Raw genomic sequence first — 27,521 nt, 5'->3', positions numbered from 1 at the left:
ATGAGGTGCAACCAGGACGGTGGGATGCCCCGGGGAGAGAGGGATCTCCTTAATGGGGAGGGGCAGGGGATGAGGAGATCCTCCCGTTAACTGATACTGGAAGGGACGGAAGCAGATGCCCAAGAGTTGGAGCAAGTAATGGCGGGACCTTGGGAGCTTAAGTCTATGAACCCTTTTGAAACTGACATGTGGTTGCCCTTGTGAGACCCGTTAATCTCGCAAGAGAAGTTTCCTGCAAAACCTGTTGAAGATGTTTTACAGTTTCCGGAGTTAATAAATAGAGACAAGAAGTTTAATTCAAAAATGACTCCTGGTTTATTTGAAATTAAAGAGGCCCTGACATCAGAACCCTCTCACACACACACCTTTGGCTTCAAATTTTGTACAAGACCACACATGGTTTCCTCTCTTTTGGAAACTTCAGGTGGTGCAGAATGTGGCAGCTAGACTCCTCACTGGAGTGAGAAAATGCCAACATATCTCTCCTACTCTGGCCATGCTGCACTGGCTGCCCATCCGTTTCCACATTGACTTCAAAGTGTTAATGCTTACATATAAGGCCCTTAAATGGTTTAGGACCTCGATACTTGGCGGAACGCCTGCTTCCACCTAGATCTACTTGGATCACCCGCGCGAGCCAGGAGGTGAGGCTGAGGAGCCTAACGCCAAGGGAGGCCCGGAAGGAAAGGACACGAAATCGGGCCTTCTCGGCGGTGGCTTCTTGCCTCTGGAATAACCTTCCTCCGGTGATTTGCGCGGCCCCTATGCTGGGCACTTTCAGGAGCCAACTAAAAACATGGTTATATGTTCAGGCCTTCCCTCCTGTCAATAGCTAATTCTTTCTTTCTTTAGTTTTTCTCTCATTCAATATTTGTTTTATTATTGTATGTGTTTGAATTTATGTTTATTGTATACAACTTTTTGGAAGCCGCCCAGAGTGGTCAACTAGACCAGATGGGCGGGATCTAAATCAAATTAATTAATTAAATAATTAAATAATTTTGTTTGGTTTTTAGGTTACACCCAAGTTATATAGGGTGGCTGAAACTGAAAGGGCATTAGAGAGCTAGCAAGAGGACCTATTGCAAACTGGGGGTATCTGAAGGCGTGGAAATGGCAAATGCAGTTCAGTGTAGACAGTGATGCATCTGCGTACAATAATACTCACCCCAAAAGTGTACATATATGCATATGTGCAGTCCAGAATGTACATATATGTGGTCCCGAATGGCAGTGACTGACCAGGAAAGAGATCCTAGGGGGTTGTATTGGTTAGCTTTGTGAACATGTTGAAGAGAAACTAGAGTATGTTTTCTAGATGACTTTCGTTGAGTAATTTATTTAATTATTTTATATTACTTGTACAGTGGTACCTCGCTTTACAATTGCCCCGCATTACGACAAAACCGCTTAACGGCGATCGCAATTGCGATTGCAAAACAATGGTCTGAATGGGGGAACTTCGCTTTGCAATGATCGGTTCCCTGCTTCAGGAACTGATTCTTTGCAAAACGACGTTTTTTGAACAGCTGATCGGCGGTTTCAAAATGGCCACCGGGTGATTAAACTGGCTCCCTGCTGTGTTTAGGGACGGATTCCTCGCTATACAGGCAGCGAAAATGGCTGCCGTATGGAGGATCTTCGCTGGACTGTGAGTTTTTACCCCATTGGAACGCATTGAACGGGTTTCAGTGTGTTTCAATTGAGTTTTTTATTTTCGCTTTACGATATTTTCGCTTAACAGCGATTTTCCTGGAATGGATTATCGTCAAGCGAGGCACCACTGTACTGTATGTCTTTTGTAATGGCTATGACTGCACACAAACTTGTCTGTGAAAATACTGGTCTAATGTGCAGCTTCTGTGAAAAAGGTGAATTTTGTGTTGGGTATTGGGTGTTAACGAAGGAACTAATGATGAAACTGCCAGCATCTTTGCACAAATCTGTAATAGCTGGGATACTGTATGCCGGTCTGGTTCACCCTACCTATCCTCAAAAACAACGCTGTAGAAAGGGAAACATTGAAATGAGCAACCAAAATGATCAAATGGTTGGAGCAACTACCCCTGATTTACAATGCTTGAGTAAGCAGGGACATGATAAAGGTGCTGAAACTGTACAGGATGTGAAGAAGGTACTGTAAATAGGAAGACTTGTTTTCCTTTTTCATTGTGCAAGGATTCAAGGACAGCAGCTGACATTCAGGATAGGCAAATAGAAGGCCTTCAACGTAAACAAATCATGTTATCATCTCCTCCAGCTCGTGACTGGCAGGGAGTGTCAGGCATCTTCTAGGTGAACTTCCAAACAATTGTATCACCCAACAGGCTTAGCCAGTCCCCTCTGTCAACTGAGTGTGTCTACATGCATGCCTACAAAATCCGCCACTACTGACTATGCTGGCTGATGCTGTTCCACAGGCAAGTCAATGCAGAAGATAATGTTGCACTGCTGACAGGAAGTAACCTGAAAGCGTTTCTTATACCATAATGTTGTATTGCCACAATACTGTCCTTACCATATCTGGCATATCTGATTTTTGGAAGCTAGAAGGCTTAGTCTGGATAGGACTTAGGTGGGGGACCATCAGGGAATGCTTGGGGTCTCCGGGTAGAAAGAAGCCTGCCTGGAATTGTTGAGCCTTGCTGTCAGTCAGAGTTGGCAGTACTGGGTTAGATGGACCAGTTACCTTACTCAGCTTAAAGAAACAATACCTGTTGCCTATTGTTTCTTAAACAATAGGCAACAGGTAATGACCCTCATAGCTTCCAAAGACTGCCACTCTCCTCTTCTTGTCTATTATGATGTCCTACCTTTTGCATGAGTTTTTCACATAATAAAACATTGAACCCCCCCCCCCCAGCCATAGTTGCTGCCTAAAAGATGTTCATACTTGAAAAGGCTGGGAATTGGAGTCCTATCCTTTTGCCTTTGGCCTCACCCCCCTCCTTCTTTGAAACTGAACTTGATCGCAGGCTGAAGTAGCTCCCCTGCCCTTGTCTGAATGTTTTCCTAGGGTAGATACCAGTTAATTTTATTTTGAAAGTGTATTTATTTATTTATTTGTTCGAATTGTATCCCGCCCATCTCGTATATTCTACCACTCTTACGTATGTGTGCTTGTGAGAAGGAGTTTAAGAAAATATTGCTATGTCACTTTCTTAAGGTGAGATTTCTGAAGGTGGAGTATATGTGTGTCAAGTAAGATTGCTTTAATAACTATTGTGCCATCAGGACAATCATAACTTATGGCAAACTTTCACGGGATGTAGATTACTAGGCCACTTTTATTTATCAGGAAATCTCAACAAGACTTGCAGATCCAGTTTTCTACTCTAGTAGAAGATGCAGTTTGAATATCAGAAGGAAAATGGCAAAAATGACTTGGAGAAGAATATGCGATGCCCAGTTAGTTGATTTATTTATGAAGGACTTCAAACCAAAGATAATTGCTGTCTGCTGATTTGCATTTCAGATGGTCACTTGCACTGTTTGCTATTCTTGTTGTCTGATCAAGTAGGGGATCTGATAATGTCCCTGTTTATCATTAGTTGCATATATGGTTCAAGGAAATGAATGCCCCTATAGATGCAAAGATAACTTAATCTCCATTACTTAATCTCTGACATCATTGTTATCAGTCCAATTGTAGAATCTCTTACTGTCAAAGATCTCCCTATCCGCAGTGGATGCATATCCTAGTTGCATGACCAGATCAGCATAAAAGTATCCACCACCAGTCCAAAAAGAAGCTTAAGACATGGATGGCTGTGTCACAACTGCATGTCTAGGCAAGAGTGAGGGAAACGGAGTCCTTATTTTTTTCTCCACTGTGGTAACCCTGGTTTTTGCGCAGTCAGGGGTCATATGACATCTCAAAGATGGACAGATTTGTTACACATGAAAGTTTGTGTACTACAGAAATGGACTGCAGTCCACAAATGCTTACACCTAATAAAATCTATGTATTTTGAAAGTGCCACAGGAATGTTGCTCTTTGTTCTTTCCTATTCACTTGCCTGGATGGAAGTATGACCTATGTAGGTTGTACCGCCCTTGTAGTTACTTAATTCACCCAGATTTCCAAGCACTAAGTGGTTCCTCCCTTGTGCTGAAGAAGCCTTCTGTTGCATCTAAACCTTGCAAAAATGTTACCAGTGTACTTTCCAAAAAAGTACATTTATTGGGCAATCAGCTGTCTGCCAGATGCTTTGTACTACAATGCTCATGAGCCAAAGCTAGTGTCGTGAATGGCTGGAGGGCTGGAAGTTTTCATCCAGAACATCTAGAGGTGTGTCAGATTCTGTTGTAGGTTTTTTTTTCCCCTCACAAGGAAGTTGCCTCACAAAAGTTGGATAGCAATCTTCCTTGCTCAAAGGGAATATATTCAAAAGACCTTCCGGTTGGACTATGATCAGCTGCTGTTTGGATTTACAGACAAAGAAGAATAATTAACTGTTTTGGCAATGCATTAGAAAGGGCTAGCCTAAACATTCTCATATACTTTCTTGAAATGTGGGCCAAGATCTGAAGGATTAGTTAACCAGGTGGCAGGCTCAAAGCTACTCGTAGGCCTGGGAACAGGAGCTCTCAAGTTCTTGCGGCAAATGTAGTCCATAATTGCTGGATGAATCTGATAGCCTAATCAAAAACTGGTCGCCTGCTCCTTGTTGTCTGTTGTTTTGGATGTTGTACAGCTGTGGTCCCACAGTCAAAACAAAAAACAAGGACACTCATTCCATAGCCTTTCCTCTTTCCTGCTGATGTTCCAGGTGCTGTTGTCAAATAAGGGTCAAATGCCACTCCTATTTTGTGCTTCCCTAAGTGGGGGCTGAAGCACTCTGGACTCTTCTGCAACACAGCAGCTGGATAAATCTAAGCCCTCTTTCCAGCCTTGGAGCTGAAGAAGGGATTTTGATTGGCAGACAAGTCTCACACACCTATGCAAGTCTAAGGTAGGCTGGATGGAAGCCTAGTTGTCCATTCTGTTTACTGATGGCATCTCTAGCAAACAGTGGGTACAACCAGTACAGTGGGTACAAAGGAACAGGATCTCTGCTGAAAGAGGCAAGTTGTTACACATCTTAGTTAAGTCCGTTATCAAAAAGTGTGCATTGAAGGATGCATATGAAGAATCCTGCAGACAAATGGTTTCTCTTAAGTACCTGGTTCTTGGCTGTTTTATCCTTTCTAATAAAATATATGATTTTATTTTGTACCACCTGCTTTATTTTTCAGTCGCTAAAGTAGATTTTAACCATTGTCCAGAACATGCTTGCTACACTGGAAAATATGGAAAATCCTCTTTTCCCTGCAGTAGTTAATCTGTCCTGGACTGACTAAAGAGTAATATTTCTATCTTGAAATGTTTTAATTGCTTCCATTTATTTTAAATATTAGATGCATGTATTTTAATGGTTTGGAGACCCCAAAATAAAGATTGATTGATTGAATAAAGAGTAATATTTCAAAGTATGATCTGATTAAGGATCAGATCATACTTTTGCACTATTAAAGAGCAGGCCGGGTAGGTGGGGCTCGTCAGCCATGGAAGGCAGCCCATCTAGGAGAAGGAAAACTCCGATTTTAAACCTCCACTGCCTTGTGGCTATATCCACTCATTGAAAAGGCTTCAGGAGTTAACCTCGAGGCAAAATCCGGAGCTGGAGTCCCGAAGGCAACATGTGTCATTCTGCCAACTCCTGCGACGTTGCTGGAACCAGTTGTATTGGCTCTTGCCTTTCCATTGGACCATTTCAGCAATGTGGAGAGGGGGGAATCTGCTGCTTGGGTAACAGCCTATCCTCCATATTACCTTACCCGGGCTTCATGCTCTGGAGAGGACACTCCTCGATTCAGAGCATGTTACCATAGTCTCTCAAGACTGAAGGATGCCTATACATACATACAATATTTCAAACTTTTTCTTTTTTCTTAATGTAACTAGGGTAGGTTATGAATATAATCAACATTGTTGACTGTATCACTGCTTTTTCCTAGTCTGGAATATCTTGTCCAAACTACTCCAATCTGATGCTCTTCCTATGTTTGGACTTAGATTCCTATCATCCTCAGCAAATATGACCGACAGTTTGGAATCGGAATACTTATCTAGAGATCCAGGAAAGGTTTAAGTAGACCTTCTCTTCCTGTTTTAAATAGACCTTCTCTTAATAACACACTTCATCCAAATTGGTCTTTTCAGACTGTTTAGAGTTATTTTCTGATGACTCAGCTGTCACGCGGCCACGGCAGGGTGCTTTCCTTTCCCGTAGCTGCATGCTGCTGGGTGGGAAGAGAAAGGAATGCCCTACTCCAGCTGGCCCCGCTGCTATGTGTGCAGAGCATGCTCAGTGGCTTCCTGTTGGGCTGTTGCAGCAACCTAGTGGAGCATAGCCACCTTCTTTCTTGCTCATCACAGAGGGCCACTGTAGTAGATTATGGGGCCCCTGTTAGCTCAGGGGTGCAGCCCTAATAGTGTTCTGTTCAAATGTAAGCCCAACTAATTGACTTTCAAAAAAGACAGCTTCAGTAGAGCACAGACTTCCTTCCATAACTCTAAGGTAGACTGGATCAACCCACTACTAAAATGGTCTCTTACGGAGGGAAGAGGTGACCATCGTTATCATCACTTTGATAACTATTGCTTCATTCAAGAGGTGAGCCGAGGGAAGGGTTATTAAGTGTTACTATTGTTTTGAAGCAGTGTGGACCATGGAGTTCCTTGGTAGCCGATGCCAGACTAAAGGATAGCTTTCTTATTCTGCTGCTCTTCCCCCTTACATATTAAACAGCAGAAAGGGTTATCCTCATGTATTCTAAAACATGCTATGCTGGGAAAACTGTGATCTTGCGTGCCTTAACACTGAATGTCAGTGGGAGGGGTCATGCCTATTGGTGATGCTACAGTACTTGCCACTAATTTGATTGTTAGAGTTTTTCTTGCGTCTTGCGGTTGAGCCAACCCATTCTTCATGTCTGTATTTAGTTCTTTTGCTGTTTATCTCTTCTTCTCCAACCATCTTTCAAGAAGCAAGCATTTTAACTTCTGTTTTTGTTACAGCTGATAACTGTGAGTGAACTTCTGTCTTATTCAGATGCCTCTAGAATTATTTTTGCTACAGAAAGGGCTAGACTGTGTGTCCCAAGGGTGGTTTGCTGAAACTGTGCTAAATTGCTTTATGTTCCTGTTTTTCTGCCTTGTGCTCTACTGATAAAAGGCATAACCAGATTCCTAATACTAATAAATGTGCTGTCAAATTGATTCTGGCTTATATCAACTGTTTCCAACGTTTCCTAATTATAAAGGACTTAGGATGCAGAAGTGATTTATAGTTCCCTTCTCCTTGGGGTGCTTAGAGACTGTGCAGCATGCCCAAGGCTACATCAACTTGTATGTATATATATTTAGGAAACCCAATATGCTTTTTGTTGTTGGGGGCCTAAGATAGGAACATGGCTCTAATGGTAGCTTGGCTTCCATGGGGCCACCACTTAATACAAACTGAGCAAGCATCACAGAATCTGTTCCAATAATCAGATACTTTTAGAAATGAACAAGTCAGCTATAAATGTACTGTATTCTTGAGCACAGACAGAGTTCTGACTCCTGTCCTCTGAAGACGCTGACCACAGAGACTGGCAAAACATTAGGAAGAAAAACTTTAAGAACACGCCCAAACAGCCCCCCAAAAACCTACAACAACCATCAGCTATAAATGTTGGTTCCCTGAAAGGGTGGGGGGAGGGGTTTTTAAAAATATCAGTGAGATAATTGCAGATGGATGGCTGAATTGGCAGCATATGCTCCAAGACTGTTTTTTATTTAATCCTGATTAACCGATTCTCCCAGAGTATCCCCTTAAGTTCAGAATCACATAGAATCACGAGCGGTTACCAAAGGAGATGGCTGCTACTTTTCTGTTTTGACAGTACTGTATTGTACACTAATACGTTGCATTAACATGAGCTGGAGAATACATAAAAGGATGTCCTTGTTGGTTTCTATCCCATACAACTTCACTTCTTCCCCTCCCTGCTTTTTTAAAATGTTTGCCATTATTCAAGAATACTGCACACTTACTTGCTTTGTCAGGTTTCCCACCCACTGAATTGACCCTGCAGTGGTTTTCTGTTACATCCTTCTCCCTTTGCAGTTCTGCCTCACTCTGAATATTGGTTGTGCCCTTGTTTAAGTTTCTAGACGATGTCATTGCTGTTTGTGCTGTATTTAATTCTGTGTAGTATGTTTTAACTGCTGGTAAGCCACCCAGGATAATACTCTGGCACCAATGGGGTGTTACGTAAGTCAATATAACAAACAGATAATATTATTACAGCTCTGTTACTTTTTCTTTGATGTCTTTTTACTCATGTCTCAGTTTCTGTAGTTCTTGAGCAAAGAGAATGGCTTTGAAGGCGGTGATAGTGATCAGCTGTATCCTGGGGATCGGGGCCCTTCCCCTGGAAGACCCAGAGGATGGAGGCAAGCATTGGGTTGTCATCGTTGCTGGTTCAAATGGCTGGTATAACTACAGGCACCAGGTAAGCATGCCTTGAGCAGAAACCCACTTAGTGACTGACTGAAAGGAGAAAGTCCTTGTGTTGAATCTGGTTGAACGATTTCTTCACGGATGAGAGGCTGGCTCTTATATGCACAGGCACCATTCCAGCTTTGGGGAAGGTATATTCCATAGCCCAAAGGGGGAGTGAGTGATGAAAAGAACAGTGTTCTGTTATAATAAGTTTGAATATTCTCTGCACGATGATTACAGTGGACCCTCTACTTACGGAATTTATCCGTATTGGAATGGTGGCTGCACGTCAAAAAGTCTGTAGGTCGAGTCTCCATTGACCTACAATGCATTGAAAACCAATTAATGCAGTAACTGGCCGTTTTTGTTCCATTTTTGTCCCATTTTGGTTTTTTTTCTGGTCTGTAGGTCGATTCTCAGGCTGCAAGTCGAACCTAAATTTTGCAGCCAGAGAAGTCTGTAACTCGAAAAGTCTCTAAGTTGAGCCGTCTGTAAGTCGAGGGTCCACTGTAGTTGGTACCTGCTGGGGATTTTATTACAGAATTTTGGATCCCCGTACGTTTATCTGGGTGTCTAACTTAAAAACAGAATAAATGGAGCCATTTATTGATTAAATCAATTAGCCCTAAAACAAGAATGAGGAATACACTCCCTCCCCCCGATTTTATTTATATCAATTTATTTATTTATTTATTTATTTATTTATTTATTTATTTATTTATTTATTTATTTATTTATTTACTGCAGCTGCCAGAATTCACCAGGAATTCCCCTCCAGGAAATTCCTTTCTCACATGTCTTTGCTGCTCCACCTGTAAGGGAGAAACAAGACAGACCAAACAGAACTAGTGTATGTGGAAATTTTTAGGCACTCACCACTCTGACATTTAAGCCTAACTGCAAGCAATTTGGGTCAAGGAGAGAAAAATGTATTGAGAAATAAGCATGAGAGAAGGCAATGTGAAATGCTGGAAGTAAGGACTACTATAGGAAAGTTAGTCATGTGAAGGAAGCTTGCATCAGAAAGTTTATAGTGGAAGCCTGCCTCTACAGGATCTAAGATCTTGCAGAATTACTCATCTCAATTTCTTCTGGGCTTGAACTGTGAGAGGATCATTTTCCACAGAAATATAATACTGTACTAGTTAAAGCTGCACTAATTTGGCTAATGAGACACTGTTTTTATTTTGCACCAATATTGTTTGCCTTTATAATTGGGAAAGCGATAACTTATCAGCAAAAAACTAAATGGAAATTCCCCAGGATGATCCACAGAATAAAACTTTAGAACAGAAAACTAAAAACACTGTTAATTAGAATATTTAAACAGATGCCAACAGAACAGCCAAAGCGATTGAAATACAGTTAAAAGCAGCCACAGGTTTAAAGAGACTTCTTTAAAAATAATCATGGAGGTTTCAGGGTGGATTTGATTTTAAATTAAACGATCTTTAAAAAATCAAATTGGTTTAAATTGTGATTTAAATTTTGAAAATTAGATTTTTGATGATTTAGGGGGGGGGGAAATGTTTACATCAATTGGATTTTTTTAAAATTAATTTTTATCCTGGGAGGATTTGTATGAGATGTTCCATACAGAGGGAACCACTATGGAGAAACTTTGCAGTCCAAATGCATGCAAATGGGGGAGAAAATGAGGAGAAGAAACAAGGGCAGAATTTTCATAGAAATCCATGATCTCATCATTCAGCAGTTATTTTCTGATTGTTGAGGTTCCTCTCTCCTCAGTATTGCTAGCTAAACAAACAGTGCCAGCCATAGGTTTCTTTAGACATCAAATTTGCAATCTTTTAAAGAGGCTATTGGTATATACTGTGGTGGGTATACTGTAGAAAGCTTTGTTTATTTAACTGTGAAATACTTTTGAAAAGTCATTCTCAAAGTGTGTTGTGCAATGTGAACCCTGAGATCATGTTGTTTTTGCCTGTTACTATGCTAGTCAGGGAGATGAAAATACTTCCCAGTAATGCTGGATGACATCCAACAGGGTCTGTTTGCTGAAGTCTTAAAGCGTTCTTTTTTGATATAATCTACTGAGTAGTTGTTCAGAATGTTTTGACCACGTAGAATCGATCATGTGAATTATCCTTCTGTGTGCTATCTCCCTTACTCCCATCCCTGTATGGCACAGCTTAGCCTTGGTACAATACAGGGATCTTTTGAAAGTACAGTTATAGGAATGAAAAGACCTCTGATTCTAGCTGATGATATCTTGAATTTGCCTTTCGGCCGACTTGCAACCGGTGTTTATTTGATAGGTGCTTAGGGTTTTTTTGCCCCTCCCAAAGGGGAAACAACAAAATATAAGCCACCCAGAGTGGTAGAATATACCAGATGGGCGGGATATAAATCGAATAAATAAAAAATAAAATAAGAGTTTAACAATATATAAATACATGATAGTTGTCCTTGAATTGACCTCTTTGCCCCCATTTGCTGCTTTGTTCCACACTGCCATTTCATGCACATTTAGCTTCAGGTTGTTACCCACAACAACTCATTTAAACCTATGTCTGGGGAATTCCCAGGACTGGGCCAGCCGAGTGTTTATGCTTTCCATTTCTACCGGTGGTGAGCTGCACTAAAGGATAATTTATGGCTCCTGCAGCGAATGGGCAAGGAGCCAGCTGGAGCTTAAATTCTACTGGGAGCATGAGAGTCTGGATTGTTCCTATTCAGTGTGCCTGCCACCCTTTGCCTTTCTTACAATCTTCGCTCGCCTATGTTTTCCAGCTCCTAGAAATTCAACACACTGAATATGCCAGTCATCATTTGGATATATTAATAGAGTTAGCCCATTAGTGCCCCCTCCTGATTCGTATTTGTACTTCTGTAAATTGTAGAATTCTCTAAAGCAGGCTCATACCTCTCTGTATTTTCTTGGTGACGCCATTTTTGCTAGAGTCTTCTCAAAGGAGCAACTGGGAGGTTGAACAGCTTCTCCAGGAAGTGACACAAAACCAAAAGCATGGAAAAACAGTGCAGATGTGCAATTGTTAGCATCATGTGGTCATTTTGAGCATGTGATTAGCTTTTGTGCAAGCATAGCGGCAAACTGGTTATAAGCTACTTAGAAAGCTGTAGGCATTTGAACTGAAAAAGTGGTCAGTGTGCAGTCCTGTCTGTTGCTGTTTTTAACTGGAGTGCTTGGAGACTTCTTTGCATGAAAGGAGAGAGTGCCCTTGAAGACTCCTTATGCAAAATCCCTTACAATGACTTCTCCTTTGGTGCCCAGAACTTGTTTAAAAGCAGCCAGTAAAGAAAAATGTCCTATTTTTTTCAGGCTGATGCATGTCATGCTTACCAGATTGTACACCGGAATGGCATTCCAGATGAACAGATAGTTGTTATGATGTACGATGACATTGCCTATGATGAAGAGTAAGTAATCAGTTTTGGCCAGAACACAGAATCCGTGTGCTTCAGCTAAAATAATATTTAGAATAACATTTGCACCCAGAAATCCCTGATTTCAATAATTCAGTTGTTCGGTCATGTTGTAATTCTGATATTCTTTGTGCATGTTGTGTTTTAATGTAAGCTGCTTAAATACATGGGAAACATAGAAGTATTGTGGAGAAGGTAGAATAGATACTGGGGCTTTATTTCAATATGTTTGTTTTTATGACAACTTTATAGAATAGCTCCAGGACCCGGAACTGAAACTGGCCCTTATGGGTCGCAGTCTGATCCCCTGGTGTACTTCAGATAATAGTATACAAGCTGAAATTATAATGTAGTGGAGAAGAAGGCTGTGTCATTGTGGTTCCATAACTAACAGTAAAGTATGTTGGCATTTTGACTACACCCATCACAGGAGTGTAACGTTTGGGAACTTACCAGAAATTGCCTCTGATTCTCACTGAAGGAGGTATCTCATTCCTGCTGTACACGGAACTTAATAAATAAATAAATTACCCTGTGAGCTTAACTTACCAACCCAGTTATTTTTCACACTTTGAAGTGTAAATAAACTCAGCTATACAGTAGTGGTTCAGTTCTACTGATCTTATGATCCTTCATATGTGAACATATTCATCAACTTTTTGACACTTCTGATGTTCCTGTCTTTCCCCCCCACTTCTAGGAATCCTACCCCAGGTATCATAATCAATCGACCCAATGGCACAGATGTGTACAAAGGAGTATTAAAGGACTATGTGAAAGAGGTAAAACTTAGATTTATTGGATCTATAACCCTGGAATATTGTTGGCTTTGAATACTACATTTTTTCCTGAAAGTTTTTGGTTGGGAAAAGTGGTTAGATGTGCTCTAAAAATTTTCAGTTGTGGTTTTGCTGAGTGTGTAGCCAGTCTAAATTATTTTTGAATGAAATGTGTAAACCATGTATTCAAGTGGATCAGGATTGACACAGGTTAGATTTTCATCACACCCCACCCCAGCATGAACCCTATTGTAGCTTAGAAGCTCCATTGCATAAACAACAAGGTACTGTTGCATGTAGTTAGCTGTGTTGTGAACAGAATGTTGGACTAGTCCAGTGGTTCCTAACCTTGGGTCCCCAGATGTTCTTGATCTAAAATTCCCAGAAGACTTCACCACTAGCTGTGCTGGCCAGGACTTCTGGGAATTGTAGCCCAAGAACATCTGGAGACCCAAGGTTGGGAACTTACGGACTAGACCCATGCGATTTTTCTTGTATTCTTAGGCTTCCAGGGTTCCCTACAACATGCCCTGAAAGCTCCATTTGATAATTGCCACAAAAGGTACATGATTGCCATGTTACAAGTTTAAATTTCTGCCTATCTATAGGATGTTACACCTGAGAACTTCCTTGCTGTGCTGAGAGGGGATGCTGAAGCAGTAAAGAATAAAGGATCAGGGAAAGTACTAAAAAGGTAAGGAGAAAGAGGACAGAATGCATATAAAGATTTTCACTTTCCAGTATAGTTTAGAGCACTGGTTCTTAACCTTGGGTTACTCAGGAGTTTTGGACTGCAACTCCCAGAAGCCTTCACCACCAACTGTGCTGGCTGGGGTTTCTGGGAGTTGTAGTTCAAAAATATCCGAGTAACGAAGGTTAAGAACCAGTGGTTTAGAGCAGTTAATAAGGAAACAAAAGCCAATTTGTTTCCCCTCTTTCTTTTTTTCCACAGTGGTCCCAAGGATCATGTATTTGTCTACTTCACTGATCATGGTGCCCCTGGGCTTCTGGCTTTTCCATCAGATGATGTAAGTAGGAGATGAAACTACTCAAGTTCTAAGAAAAAGATATACAGTCCTAAATTAAATTTCTTGTCCTTCTGCAACACATAATGCATTTAAGCTGCCTTTATAATTGGGTTTGTTTATTCCCAATGTTTTCTACTTGGACCCAGAGTGGTTCTCTAACGACTGTGGCTCAGAGGCATGTCCTTCTGCCTTAAATCTTGTTAGATCAGAACATAGATTTCTACATTTTTAATGACTGAAATGTATAGTCTCAAAGATGCGACTCTCTGACTCTGCATAACTTTTTTATGGTTCAGTCTTAGTTTTGGTTTGCTTGTGTTGTATTTCAAAGTCACCCAGTGTCAGAGGGTCTCAGGGTGGATTATTAAAAGCTGAAAGAAAAAAATGCTATATAATGAAAAGTTGTACAAGATTGTGCTTCATACTATGTGAAGTAAGACACTGTCACTCTGGAGAAAGAAATCTGTAGTCAGCTAAAAGTACAATGCTTTTCATTGATTCAAAAACCTTAGTATGAAATGATGGTGTGTGGAATACAAGTAGGTTGTTCAGTTTAGAGAGCTGCATAAAAATATGTATATAAAGTACCTTCCTTGTATACTATACCTTATGCAGTGAATGTCAGTAACTCTTGTGCTTTTGGAACATTGCCTACTACAATAGTCCACCTTTCCTTTGGATGCTAATCAAAATATATGGATGAATACTTCCATAGGTGTGGGTGTCTGTATGCATACACAGTTGTGACTTATGATGAGCCTTTCCAGGGTTTTCTAGGTAGGGAATACTCGGAAGGGCTTTACCATTCCCTTCTTCTAGGAGCGCCCTGGGACTGTGCAGCTTATTAGAGGCCATATAGTCTGGCTCTTTTCCCAGAAGGCACAGTGGGGGAATCGAACTCCCAGCTTCTGGCTCCACGGCCAGACCTCTAGACTGAGCTATCCAGCTAGCTTAAGTACAGCCATAATTAAGAAACATGAGAGTATTCTCTTACTATCTATGTCTTCTGTTTCAACCATTAAATTAAATTACAGACCATTAAATCTCTGTCTGTAATTTGTGGCCTTCCCCCCAGTCTGCAGTTTGGTGGGAAAATTCTAATGATGGCCTATTTTACAAGACTATTGTATGGATGACTGATAAGGCTTTGATTGTTGAAGAGCTTTGGCTTGTTTTCTGTGTTGTTATCTATGTGTTTCTCATTATTTTATTGGATGGTGATAGGACGTGAATAGGCATTATTTTTTGTTTTACAGCTCAACGTGCAAGACTTAAAAAAGACCATCCAGTATATGTACCATCACAAAAAGTACCAGAAGGTAAAATGATAGTTCAACACATACGTATAGGGGTTTAGGGGGAAAGATGTATATTTTATACATGTACATGCATGCACACATGCACACACACACACACAACACTGCTGTTTATGTAGACAGAATAATCTCCACACACAAGCGGAGGATACCAGCATTTGAACAGGGATCAAGTGGTTTGCAGAAGTGCAAACAACTCGTAAGAACCCCTTTAAAGGAACCAGTTTTCTTAAAACAATCCATTGAATGTGTTTGCCAAAAGTATTTTCCCCCCTTTGGCTGTTGCTTTCAAGTGTCATTTCCCATCCTGAGCAAGAAGTGTAGAAGGAACAGAGCAGCAGGAAGAATGATTCATTAATGTGTACCATTTCTATTCACTTTTCCAGAGAAACTGGCTCCCACAATGTATAATCAAAAGACCAGTTTAGAAGACAGAAAACCAGAACTAGCATGCTCTTTAAAATCCATTTCATCACACCACGTTTGGTGTTCATTTAAGTTTAATTTAATTCAGCCAAATGAATTTGTTCCCAGAACAAATATCAGAATTTGTATGAAAAGCTTAAGAGTGTGATAGGCAAGAGTAATGCAGAGATGAAAAGTAAGGATTCGTTAGTGAGTGAGCAGAGTGCAAGGCCGAATGGATTGATGATAGCTTGGGAAAGGAGCTTTAGGAGAAAGCCTAGGCTATGCCACACCTTGATCTAACCTTATCTAAAGTGTCTCACGAGTGTCTAACATAAATTGCAGCTGGTGTTTTACATTGAGGCATGTGAATCTGGATCAATGATGGAACACCTACCAGATAACATAAACGGTAAGTGGTCAGTCATCCCTTTGATCTGGAGTCTATCAAGCATTAGTGGTTGTTATCAAGTCTGTAGTCACGAGAATGTAAATACTACTAACATGACTGAATTTATTGCAAGTTTAACTTATCAGCCACAAAATACTGATAGCAGAGATTTGTTCAGTGTTTTCTTTTTAATCTGTGGAATGAAGAGAACCTATTTTCAGTATAAGCCAGCAGGGATTCATGGTCAGTATTCCTGAGTGATTTATTTTCAGGAATACAAGCCCTTTCCTCCCCTTTCTAGATTTCTGCCAGAGATTGATCCTGCCCGGTGCTTGCAGTCGTAGGCTATTACTGCTGTTTCAGAAGTTGTGTGTTGGAGAGGTCTCACCTCATCTTTCAGAACACAGGGTAGTCTTCCTGAATCTACTGCCCTGCAGATGTTTAGGGCTGCAGTTCCTATCATCCTGACCACTAGCTGTGCTGAAAGGGCTAGTAGAAGCTATAGCCAGAAACATCTGGATGGTGGTAGGTTGGGAGAGGCTAACCTGAAAGAATTCCTAAGAGTAGCACTTGAAACTGAGATGAACATCCGACAAAAAGTGCTCTCTTCAGACAGGACTGCACACTGACCAAGCCATCCCTTGGTAACCCACTCTGACATTTGAAGGACTTACTCAGCAACACAGTCCTCCATAGAGAGATTCTATACATGTGGGTCCTGGATGGGCTAGGTAGTTGTCAAACTTATTAGCTTATCCTGCCTCCAAATGCTATTACACATGTTGGTTGTACCCTATGGTTAACAATGAAGGTAGTGGTATGTGTACAGAGAGGGAATCTTCTGCATTCCCATAGACTCCTGTAAGGCTGCTACTAACTGCATGTTGCTTGGGGGAACATGGTTGGCACATACATCAGCACCTGAGGGGTGGGACTAGCCTGCTCGCTCTTGCTACTCCTTCATGGGTTTGTTATCCTATCCATGAATACCAAACAACTGGAAAGGTTTATAACCACTGAGATAAACAGACTAGACTCATAGAATGAATTGGGCTTGTTCAGTTTGCCGTTGTAGACGTTCCATTGATTCATTGAGTCTACTGTTCTTGGGGGTGGTAATTGAGTCTAGTCTTAAATATTTAAATAGGAGCTCTAGTTAAAATTAAAATGACACCTGAAACAGGTTGATAGTCAAAGAAGTCATCCATGCCCACAGTGACAAATATATCAAGACCTACCTGTTTTTTTTTCCTGTATTTTTTGTCTGTCCTTGTTTTTAATGAAAAGAAGTTTTTATATGCTCCCAGTGGTCTACCCTGTTTCCCCAAAAATAAGACCTAACCTGAAAATAAGCCCTAGTATGATTTTTCAGAATGCTCGTAATATAAGCCCTACTCCAAAAATAAGCCCCAGTTAAGTGAAACCCCGCCCTCCACCCTTGTACAGCAACCAGAAGAAGATGACATGACTCTGTTTGAATAGACGTAAATTGTTGTACATGAAAAAAAAAAAAAGTCTCCTGAAAATAAGCCCTAATGTGTTTTTTTGAACAAAAATTAATATAAGACCCTGTCTTATTTTGGGGGAAATGGTAGATTGAAGCATATGGTGCTGGATCGATTTATAATGCTAGAGACCAGAGTCCTCTTTCCCCAGTTGTCTGAGAATTACAGCATATGTGTAAGGATGCCTCTAGTATCTTTATTAACAAAAGTGGTCCCCTGGGGAGACAAACAGGAGCTCTTTGTAGTTTCTGAGAGCAAGCTGAACTATGCCAGGATCAAAAACTTCTGAACTGGGTTGTACATGAGCCCATCCAGCCATTGGGCACTACCATCGGGAGCAAATGAAAAGTGGTCTTTTTATTTGCCCCACAGCTTACGCCACGACCGCTGCCAATTCCGACGAGTCATCATATGCCTGTTACTTTGATGACAAGAGACAAACTTACCTTGGAGACTTGTACAGTGTCAGTTGGATGGAAGATTCTGATGCAGTGAGTAGCCATGTCTTTTAATTTAACAGAGCAATCTGGTCCTGCTCTGTTAAGTTAAGGCCTATCTTTTCTTTCAGTCTGGGTTTGGACAACTGAAATATCACCGAAAGTGCCATTTGCTTCTCTACTCAAATTTTAGGGGCCCGAAGTGTTTATCAGGGTTTTGCCCCCTTTTAGGAAAAAAAATCAGTAAACAGCTCAGTGCATGTGTAGTAGAGCTGGAAAAAGCATTTTTTAAGTGAAAGTCCCAAGATCCCCAGCCAGGCTGGGGATTTGGGAAGGTGTAATCCAAGAAGAAATTCTTCCCAACTTTGAACCATTCACCAAAGGTGCTAAGAACTGCACCATACTGCAATGCCCGAGGGCCCAAATTCACAGTAATTTTTGGCGGCTGCATTCCATTGGTGGGTGAGACCAAAAGTACACTGGTGCCTCACTTAATGATGATAATCCGTTCCAGGAAAATTGCCGTTAAGCAAAAACATCGTAAAGCGAAATAAAAAAAACCATTGAAACGCAATGATATCCGTTCCAATGGGGTAAAAACTCACCGTCCAGTGAAGATCCTCCATATGGCGGCTGTTTTTGCTGCCTGTATAGTGAGGAATCCGTCTCTAAACACAGCAGGGAGCCATTTTAATTATCTGGCAGCCATTTTGAAACCACCAATCAGCTGTTAGAAAAACATCGTTTTGCGAAGAATCAGTTCCCGAAGCAGGGAACCGATCATCACAAAGCGAAATTCCTCCATTTAGACCATCGTTTTGCGATTGCAAAAAGATCGTCATAAAGCGGATTCGTCGTAATGCGGGGCAATCATAAAGCGAGGCACCACTATACTAGCCTATTTTCATTTAAAGCTCCTGCCACCAGTAGCAAAACCACAGGAGAGGTTTTTCAGGTGGGGAAGAGCCGTACAAAAACGGGGAACTACTGAAGGATGGCACCCCTGGGGGAAGGGCCACGTGGGCTGGTTTCACACTCCAGGAGGACTGGAATGAGCTCCAGGGGCTAAGGATCCCCATTTCTGGTAAATGATATGTGGAAAATTCTTTCCAAAATGCTATCATTGAGAGATTTAAAATAGCATGGCATGGAACCCACTTCTTATCTTTTTTTTTTCGCCTGAATTTGGGAAGAACACTATACCGTGTCTTTATTTTGGATGCAAATAGTGTTTGGTGGTGAGTGGAATTGGCAGGCTCTATATTCATGTGGCTTCTTGCAGCTCAACAGGTGAAGCTGGGAAGTTTCAAGGTTGCCACTTTGCATACAGTGCCCATTGTGAGTGGCACAACGTATCCCACACGTGTAGTTACTTGCGGAGCAAGTGGTGACTCCATGTATCCAAAACAAGCAGTTTTATATAGCACAGACATGCTCTTCATGACCCATCATTGCAATCTTCCTAACTGGTCTTTCCCCACAGAACAAATGATGCATGACGAGTTTCTGTCAATGCATCACTTCAACCTCAAGTTCTCCAATGTCACATGCTGTCTGTTAGGTATCCTGTCAGCCATTGCCTCTTTTACTAGCTTATCTTTACTGGTACAGAAGCAACTTTTCATGTACGTATCTTGTTCTCCTCGCATGAGTAGATGTGCTTCAGCCGCTGTACACCTATGGCTTAACCACAATCAAGGTTGCTTCTCTGTTTCCTTTCGCTCGCAGGAGGATCTGAAAAAAGAAACTCTCCACAAGCAGTTCGTCTTGGTAAAGAAACATACCAACACCAGCCATGTGATGCAGTATGGAAACTTAGTGAGTAACTGACCTCTGTGCAGAGGTCAGCTTCTTTTGGATCATTGTCTGGTTCCTCTTTTTAAAAACCAATGTAAAAAGGATATACCATGGAAAGATAATACAGTGATTGCCTTGGACAGAGATTCGGTTTGAGACTGTTTCCAAAGCTGCCTTTGAAAAGTGTTTGGAAACTCCATCTGGTCGAAAATGCTGTGGCCGGATTGTTAACTGAGGGTTGATTATGGGCAGCATAGAACTCCTCTCTTATGGTGAGTTTGCTGGCAGTCAGGTTTGTTTCCAGGCACAAATCAGATTACCCTATGTAAAGGGTAATTGGTACCGTATAAAGTTCTAAACACGACTTAGGACAAAATGATCTGAAAAAAAAAATCGGATTCTCCTATATATACCTGGCCAAGTTTTAAGATCTTCTAGGAAGCCCCTTCTTTAATTCCTTTACTTTTGGAGAGATGTTTGGTAGAAAGGGCTTTTTTCGCTGCTGCAGCCTCTGAAGCTGTCTATATGGGGAACTTAGGTTGGTTGCTTTTCTGTTGTGCCTCTGCTGGTTTGCCTCTTGAACAATTAAGTCCAGTTTCTGCTGAATTATGTTTAGCTCTCTGGGGGCCAATTCTTTCTATTTATTTATTTATTTATTTATTTATTTATTTATTTATTTATTTATTTATTCATTCGATTTTTACCCCGCCCCTCTAGACAGCGTCTACTCGGGGCGGCTTACATCAGTTAAAACAAGTTTAAAAACATATAAAATGCATTTATACTAATTTTTACTAATACGTTGTAAGTGTGTATTTAGTTTATTTTTCTGCTTTTGTTTCTGTTTCCATTTGTCCCTGAGTTTAGGTTTCCCCAGTCCCAAATTCAACACTGATGACACCAGAAATAGTGATTTAAAAAAACAATTTAAACTATACTTCTTTTTAGGTCTGTTTCTTTAAAACACGGGTAGTGTGTGGCCTGGCAACCCTGTATCTCCAACATTTCAATTTTTGCAGGGGGAAATGGGTGCTCAAAGTCCCCATGTGCCTTCTACAGCGCGTAGGGGACAATTTAGCCATGTTTGAAGGGACCCACAGCATCTCTGTCTGCCATGCACACCCCCAAAAGAAACATTTAAAAAAATTTGGGCTGCTAGAAGATGCAGGGGTATTACTTCAATTATACCCCTTGTTTTTATAAGGGAGGGGGGAATCTAAGGATGGAAGAAGGTGCAACCCTCCTGCATCAAGGATAGGCATGTGTGCTCCCTGTAGGCCTCTGGAGGTCACCTGCCCATGCTTTAAAAGGAGCTTGAGCAGTGTTTGGTGAATTGCTGAATTGTCCGTCAACACTTCCAGAAATCTTACCGATACAGCAGGTCTACTCTAATTGGAATTAGCAGTTGGGTGTCAAATAATGGCTGAAATCCTGTTGCGTAGTAAGTGACACTAGAGTGGACCCACTGAGCCAATGGAACTCAGAGGTGTTGACTCACCAAATCCCCACTGATTCAGTGGGTCTACTCTAGTGTAACTTAATTACACTAAGCAACAGGAGTTTAGCCATTTGTTGTCCTTTTCAGAGCTTGGAAAACTCAGCTGCAGTCCAAAAACATGATTTTTTTTTCATAAGAAGGAAAGAGGGCTGTTTTTTGAAGCATGCTTTCATTCATTCACAAAGTTCACCAAGCAGCCTTGGACACTTTTCCTTCCTTCATCCTAACTCAGGAGGTATCCTCCCAAACCAGATCCTTGGTCTATCTGTGCTGTCAGCAGTTACTGGCAATAGATGTCCAGGGCTTTAGGCAGGAGTCTTCTCCAAACCTGTTTAAGAGATATTGAGAACTGAACCTGAATCCAAAGTCTGTGTTCTACCAGTAAGCCATGGCTCTTCTGCTCTATTTCTTCCCAGAGTAGCTGCAAAAATAAAACAGAAGGGAGGACCAACCAACTTTTAGGAAATACAGGTGTCTCTTGAATGAGTTCTTTTCCTTGTTTCTTCATTTCCACTCTTTCCAGTCCATCGCTCATATGAAAGTGGTCCAGTTCCAGGGCACAAGTAAAGCTTCTAGTGCCCCCATTTCATTGCCTCCAGTCAGTCACTACGACCTCACTCCCAGCCCCGACGTGCCCCTTGCAATCATGAAGCGCAAATTGATGGCCACTAACGATGTCTATGAGGCAAAGGCAATCTTGGGAGAGATGAAGAGACATCTGGAGGTAAGAAAGAAGATCTGTTGCACATTGGGCTTGCATAAGAGCTAGCAATGCTTGTGAAAGTGACACTAAATCCATGTGTTCCCTTTTTCCAGGGAGGTCATTTCTGTTAAAATAGACCATACATACTCTGATATCCTACAGGAGTGAAGATTTTACTTATTTAAATAAATAAAATAATACATTAACATTCGTAATATTATTTCACATTCATGTTAAATAAATTAACATTCGACTTAATGAGAACATTAATTGGGGCAGTTTACATAATACCCTGACAATTACATAAGATAAGATAAGAATAAAATAATATTCCCATCATCCTGCCCTGGACAATAGCTAACAAAAAGGCAGACCAATGGCACTTGTCATAAAATAAAATAAAGCAAAAGAAAAGTAGCAAGAACTTAATAAATAAAATAAAATAGAATATGTATGAAGACATGGCTGATTTGCACAGCTGGTACATAGAAGGGTGAAAAATTCTTTAAAATCTCTTCTGCAAATGCTAGTGGCAAATACTGAAATACTGTGGGTGGAAAACAGGGCTCAAAGGATTTTCCTGAAATACAACTCCCATTAACTCCAGGCACGACAGGCATAGTTTGAGAGACCATAGGAACTGTACTCCAGCTTATCAAGGGCTTTATTGACATAAAGAGATGGGCATGAACTGGTGCAGCACAGGTGCTACTGCTCCCCTCCCTGTCCCTTCAGCCGATCAGCCACTCACCAGGCCCAGCTTGCTTGCTTTTTCCACCTCCACGGCGAATCTCCCAGTCCCGGCAAGAGCTCGATTCGCCGAGGAGGTGGAAAAAGCAAGCAAGCTGGGCCTGGTGAGTGGCTAGTCGGCTGAAGGGACAGGAAGGGGAGCAGTTGCACCTGTGCTGCTACCTTGACGAACTGGTACGAACTGGTTCATGCCCATCTCTAGCCCCATGTTTCCCAAAATTATACTATAGTACATATCTAGTCATAAAGCTGGATCCAGAATCTGCCATCTGCTAAAAAAGAAGGGCTCTGCTCATAGAAGATTTGTCTCTGCATCACAAGACATTCAACCAGAATTCTCTGTGTAGAATTGTCAGGGGCTGGAGAGGATGTTGCCAAGGGCAGGAAGAAGCAGAGATGTCCCTCCTCTGCCTGCCAGCCCAGTTTCATTTCCCTTTACACCTGAGATCCAGAAAGAGACTGTTTACAGACATACCTCAGTACTTCCAAGCTTTTTTTCTCACGCAGAATTTCAAAATTCTGTGGCCTGGTGGGCCAGATAGGCGGGGTATAAGTCAAATAAATAAATAAATAAATAAAATTCCTCCCTTGCATTCAGAAATAAATTTTGCAAAAATATGTTTTGGATCGTAAGAACTAAAACGTGCCTGCAGAGTCCATAGGCTGGCAAAATCTTTAATAGGACCAGATGCAAATTTATGTTGGTGTGTAAAGCTTTCAGGTTTCCATAATTTTTCATCAGATGAAGTAGTAAGGGAATTGGGGTAGGAAGAGCATGGATGCATAGCTGTTTTAGCCACAAGGTTTACACTTAAACTCAGTCTCCGGATGTACAGTGCAGGCTTGATGAGGCACTAGGAATGTATAGGTACCGTATTACACTTAACAATAAAGCCTGCTATAATGTAGAAGCAATGGTGGGACTCAAGGCTGATTGCACTACAGACATTATTTCTTCCATTTAACTTGAGGAACACTTACGGAGAACTCAAAGGTCTATGCACAATTGTGTTATTATCAGTGTATGGATTTTGGCATGGATGGGTATCTGTCATGAGCAGGAGGGAATAAGGTATGGTATCTGGTGGAATTATTGCTCTAAGAATAGTCCTAAATTACATTTTTTACCTATTTGAACTGGAATCAAAGTTGCCACAGGGAAAATCTGCAGTGTTAAGCAAGACTCCATATGGCAGTGGGAGACAGAGTCCTCCTTAAGGAGAAAGGTGCAACAGAAATATTTTAAATGCTGGCTGGCTTATCTTGGTGCTAATTTGAGTTATTTTGTATTTTCCTGCAAAGGCAAAAGAGCTAATCCAGAAGTCTATGCGCAAGATTATCTACTTCATAACAAACTCAGATGAGCGTACTGAGCACATCTTATCAAACCGGTTGATGCTCAGGAATTATGATTGCTATGAATCGGCACTAGAGCACTTCAAAGCCCGCTGCTTCAACTGGCACTCTCCTTTGGTAAGTCCGACTTTGGCCTGAAACACCGGAGGCAAGGGAGCACAGAAGGTTCTAGAAAATCTTGCCCATAACACGGGAAATTGGAGACGAGAGCTGTGGAAATAGTTCTGGGAGGATGGCATATTTTACATGCAGTGTTTATTATAACTGGGTTATTTAAGGCAAGGGGAGTCAAGGTTTTGTCCTAGAGCCATACTTCCCAAGGCCCTGTGAAATTGGTGGCTTTGGTTTCTAGTTTGCTATGTGGGAAGTGAGAAGGGGAGAGAGAGAGAGAGAGAGAAGAGAGGATCAGGAAAATGGAAAGGGCAAACCCATCTCGATTTCGCTCTGGCTTTACCCACCACTGATATTCAGTTCCCAGTATACTGACCCTGCAGCAGTGTGGTGCTTAACAAGAAACAGACCCATCTTGGGATAGAGTAAAGTTATTGCTTGCCTTCTTTAGCTGGATACATTTTACCCTTCCAAAGCCATACTGTAATAGGATGGGACAGGTAAGAGAAAGGGAGACCAAAGTCCTCCACTGTGGGGCATTTGGGAGTTTAATGTGGAGAGAGAGAGAGACCCTGGGACTTCTTTAGCTTTTGGTTCCTTCCTAGATAATCACGATAGTAATTAATCCTAATGGAAAGCAATAAGGTACAGTGGTGCCCCGCATAGCGACGTTAGTCCGTTCCGGATTAATCGTCGCTATGCAAAAACATCGCTAAACAGATCGAAAAAACCCATAGGAACGCATTAAACTTGGTTTAATGCATTCCTATGGGGCCCAAACTCACCGTTCAGCGAAGTTCCTCCATAGCGCCGCCATTTCCGTGCCCTCGGTAAGCGAGGGCAGGGCGCGAAAACACTTGAGGCAGCCATTTTGGGCACCCGGTGGAAATTTTGGAACCGCCGATCAGCTGTTTAAAAAAACATTGCAATGCAAAGATCGGTAAGCGAAACGCTTACAGATCATCGCAGTGCGATGTTTTACCCATTAAAACAACGCAATGCGATCGCATTGGCGATCTAAAAAATTAGATCGCTATGCAGATTCCTCGTTAAATGGCACGCTCATTAAGCGAGGCACCACTGTATAACATTTCTCCTGTTTGCTTCTGTTTTCAGTATGAATATGCTCTGAGACAGCTGTATGCCTTGGTCAATGTCTGTGAATCGGGATATCACATTGACAGGTAAAACTCCACACCAAACTGAACTACCTGTATTCTTCAGTACTGAAAAGTCAGCAGTATCGTTTAGTCTTTGTGGTCAGTTCTTTCTGTCTTGTGTGTGCATTCGCATATGGGCACATGCACACCCAAGCAAGCTGGTATTACGTTTGTACATAGTGAGAGGTCCTTGCTTTACAACTGTTTTTATCTCTTGCAGAATACAACTAGCTATGGATCAGGTGTGCCTTGGATATTAACAACATTTCTCAGTCAAGCAACCCAGCAAGAAGCGATGATTGCGTGGTTATAATCAAACCAATAATTTAACACAAAGCAAAAAAAGGTGGCCAGTTAAAAGCATCCACACAGCAAACCCTGACAAACCGACGGTGGGAGCTCTCTTGACCGATTCTAACCAGCTTGTGCACTTTAAAGCTTTTAGTGAGTGGGACATTAAAATACATTAGCGAGTGGGTGTTTCACTCTGAAAGCTGCTTCTGAAGTCCCCCTGGATTTGACAAGTTCATCAGAGTCTTCACAATTAATTACCATGTGTTTTCCCTACTTTCACTCTTAAGATTTCTGAGGTAAAAAAACGATTGACCGAAGATGGGCTGATATGTTCATTTGATTTGAACTGAATTGTGTTAGGTTTTTTTAATTGTTCACTCAGGTGTGGTTTTTTTAGTGGTTAAGCCATTTTTGAAAATTACTTGAGGAATTTAAATAAAGGCCTGTTATGAATTAGGCATTCTTTTATATAATTGGGAGTTAAAGCTTTAATGACCCAAGGGGACAATGATTGACTGAATGTTTTTATGAAGTGTGGCTCAAGAATAAAGAGCCGTAGCTTCATTTTGGGTTCTCAAACTCTACAAAAGCTGCTCTGTTTTTAAAATTACGCCGTTTTGTTAGGAAATTATCAAGGGTGCAATGCCTGTTTGTGAGGAGGATGTTATTCCCCTCATTCGTCTGAAGGATGCTGCCTGTGGCTGTTTATATTACTGATTCTCATGTAATTGTATGTTTACACATCTTGATGGGAGAAGCTGCAGTATTTGGAGCAACGTGTGAATAATAAAAAGTTCTGTTGTTTCTGCAGCCTTGTTAGCTGTGCTTCTCATCTTCTTTTCAATTCATGGTTAAGTCAGGCTTGAATGTCAAAATGGTGTGTCTGCCTCTTTGTAGGTAGCTTTTAAATTAGGCCTTGGAATCTTTGGATCTCTAAGAAACGTCCTGGGGAGAAAATGAGAGACAGCCAAGTTTTCATGAAAGATAGCTTGTCTGCTAATAGTAATCAGGCCCTTCTTGACACTTGTGTTGACCCAATGATGCCATCACTAATTCTACCGAGAGCATGGGTAGGGAGAGTGGCCTGTGGACTTCATAGGGCCCTCAAGGTCATTTTGTTTTGCACTCCTGGGTTCATCCCAGCCTCCTAAACCCCCTGTGACATTATCAGCATCATAACAACCCCACCACTGATATCTACCTGTGGCGACCCTGCCTTGTCTTGACACTTGGAGTGGGTCCTTGCCCTTCCTTTCCACACTTGTCCGTGCGTGCTCTTGCCACCAGGATCCTTATCAAACTCACCTTCCACTACTGTGTGTATATAAAGTCTACTTCTCTGTAACTTTGTTGGTAATAGCAACCAAGACAGTAAGATGTGAATATGGTGAATAATAGATGGAATTTTATTAAATAAAATTTATGATGTTGTATCAGTTGTTACTTCTTACTGCTGTCCAGTTCTTTAACACATAAGGTTTACAGTTGCTCCTTATCAGCACTAGATTACTCCCAGGGTAGGTTAACCACATAAATACAATTTTCCCTCACAGGAACCTTTTCCAGTCATTCTGCTCTGTGTATATGTTCAGCTTTGCTGTGCATGGCTGCAACAACGCTAAACTGAGCAGAACTGATGGTCTCTAACAAAGGTTCAGATATTCAGCACATGGAGTTATACCTGGATTAATCCTTGTTTGGGATTGCACAAGCCTTGTTCAGGCATTATTCAGCCTAGTGTTCGGAGCCTTCTGTAGCAGCCTTTGCTGTAGCTCAGCAGGAGAGAGTCTTACTGGTTTGCTCCATAATATCAGTGGGAGTCCAGTTTGGATATTAGGGTTGAAAGAGACCTTCTCGAAGAGATAAAATTGTCAGACAAAAAAGTAGAGTTGGGCAATGCCTTTATTGCTCTGTTAATTTTTTAAGAAATGTTTTCTAGCCCTTCACAGCTCTTCATCAGGCTGGACACCCAGAACATGGGAAAGCAAATGTGGGTGATACCTTTGTTAGACCACTAAAAATCACAAGTTGGATTTCAACTCTATACAG

The 27,521-nt window shown here is 41.4% G+C and overlaps 1 protein-coding gene across 4 annotated transcripts in view; it reads left to right on the top strand.

Annotated features, from left to right (window-relative positions):
- LGMN (legumain) overlaps positions 1-26,905 on the top strand; it is a 35,060-nt gene extending 8,155 nt beyond the window's left edge. For 2 of the 4 annotated variants that reach the window (XM_072986589.2, XM_078383736.1), the window contains exons 2-14: positions 8,382-8,544; positions 11,839-11,936; positions 12,643-12,724; positions 13,330-13,415; positions 13,674-13,749; positions 15,006-15,068; positions 15,816-15,882; positions 17,739-17,857; positions 19,532-19,621; positions 21,622-21,822; positions 23,854-24,024; positions 25,135-25,202; positions 25,399-26,905. In XM_072986589.2, the coding sequence (XP_072842690.2) occupies positions 8,407-8,544; positions 11,839-11,936; positions 12,643-12,724; positions 13,330-13,415; positions 13,674-13,749; positions 15,006-15,068; positions 15,816-15,882; positions 17,739-17,857; positions 19,532-19,621; positions 21,622-21,822; positions 23,854-24,024; positions 25,135-25,202; positions 25,399-25,438 (1,299 nt within the window). In that variant the 5' untranslated portion in view covers positions 8,382-8,406 and the 3' untranslated portion in view covers positions 25,439-26,905. Of the gene's footprint in view, positions 1-6,363; positions 6,660-7,014; positions 7,073-8,381; positions 8,545-11,838; positions 11,937-12,642; positions 12,725-13,329; positions 13,416-13,673; positions 13,750-15,005; positions 15,069-15,815; positions 15,883-17,738; positions 17,858-19,531; positions 19,622-21,621; positions 21,823-23,853; positions 24,025-25,134; positions 25,203-25,398 lie in introns of those variants that run through there. The other 2 variants (XM_078383737.1, XM_078383738.1) reach the window with 2 other exon arrangements.
- Positions 26,906-27,521: the final 616 nt, after the last annotated feature.

The sequence above is a fragment of the Pogona vitticeps genome, chromosome 1 (assembly GCF_051106095.1).
Source record: "Pogona vitticeps strain Pit_001003342236 chromosome 1, PviZW2.1, whole genome shotgun sequence".
Taxonomy (NCBI): domain Eukaryota; kingdom Metazoa; phylum Chordata; class Lepidosauria; order Squamata; family Agamidae; genus Pogona; species Pogona vitticeps.
Note: the sequence above shows the minus strand (reverse complement) of the source record. Positions and strands in the feature narration are given on the sequence as shown.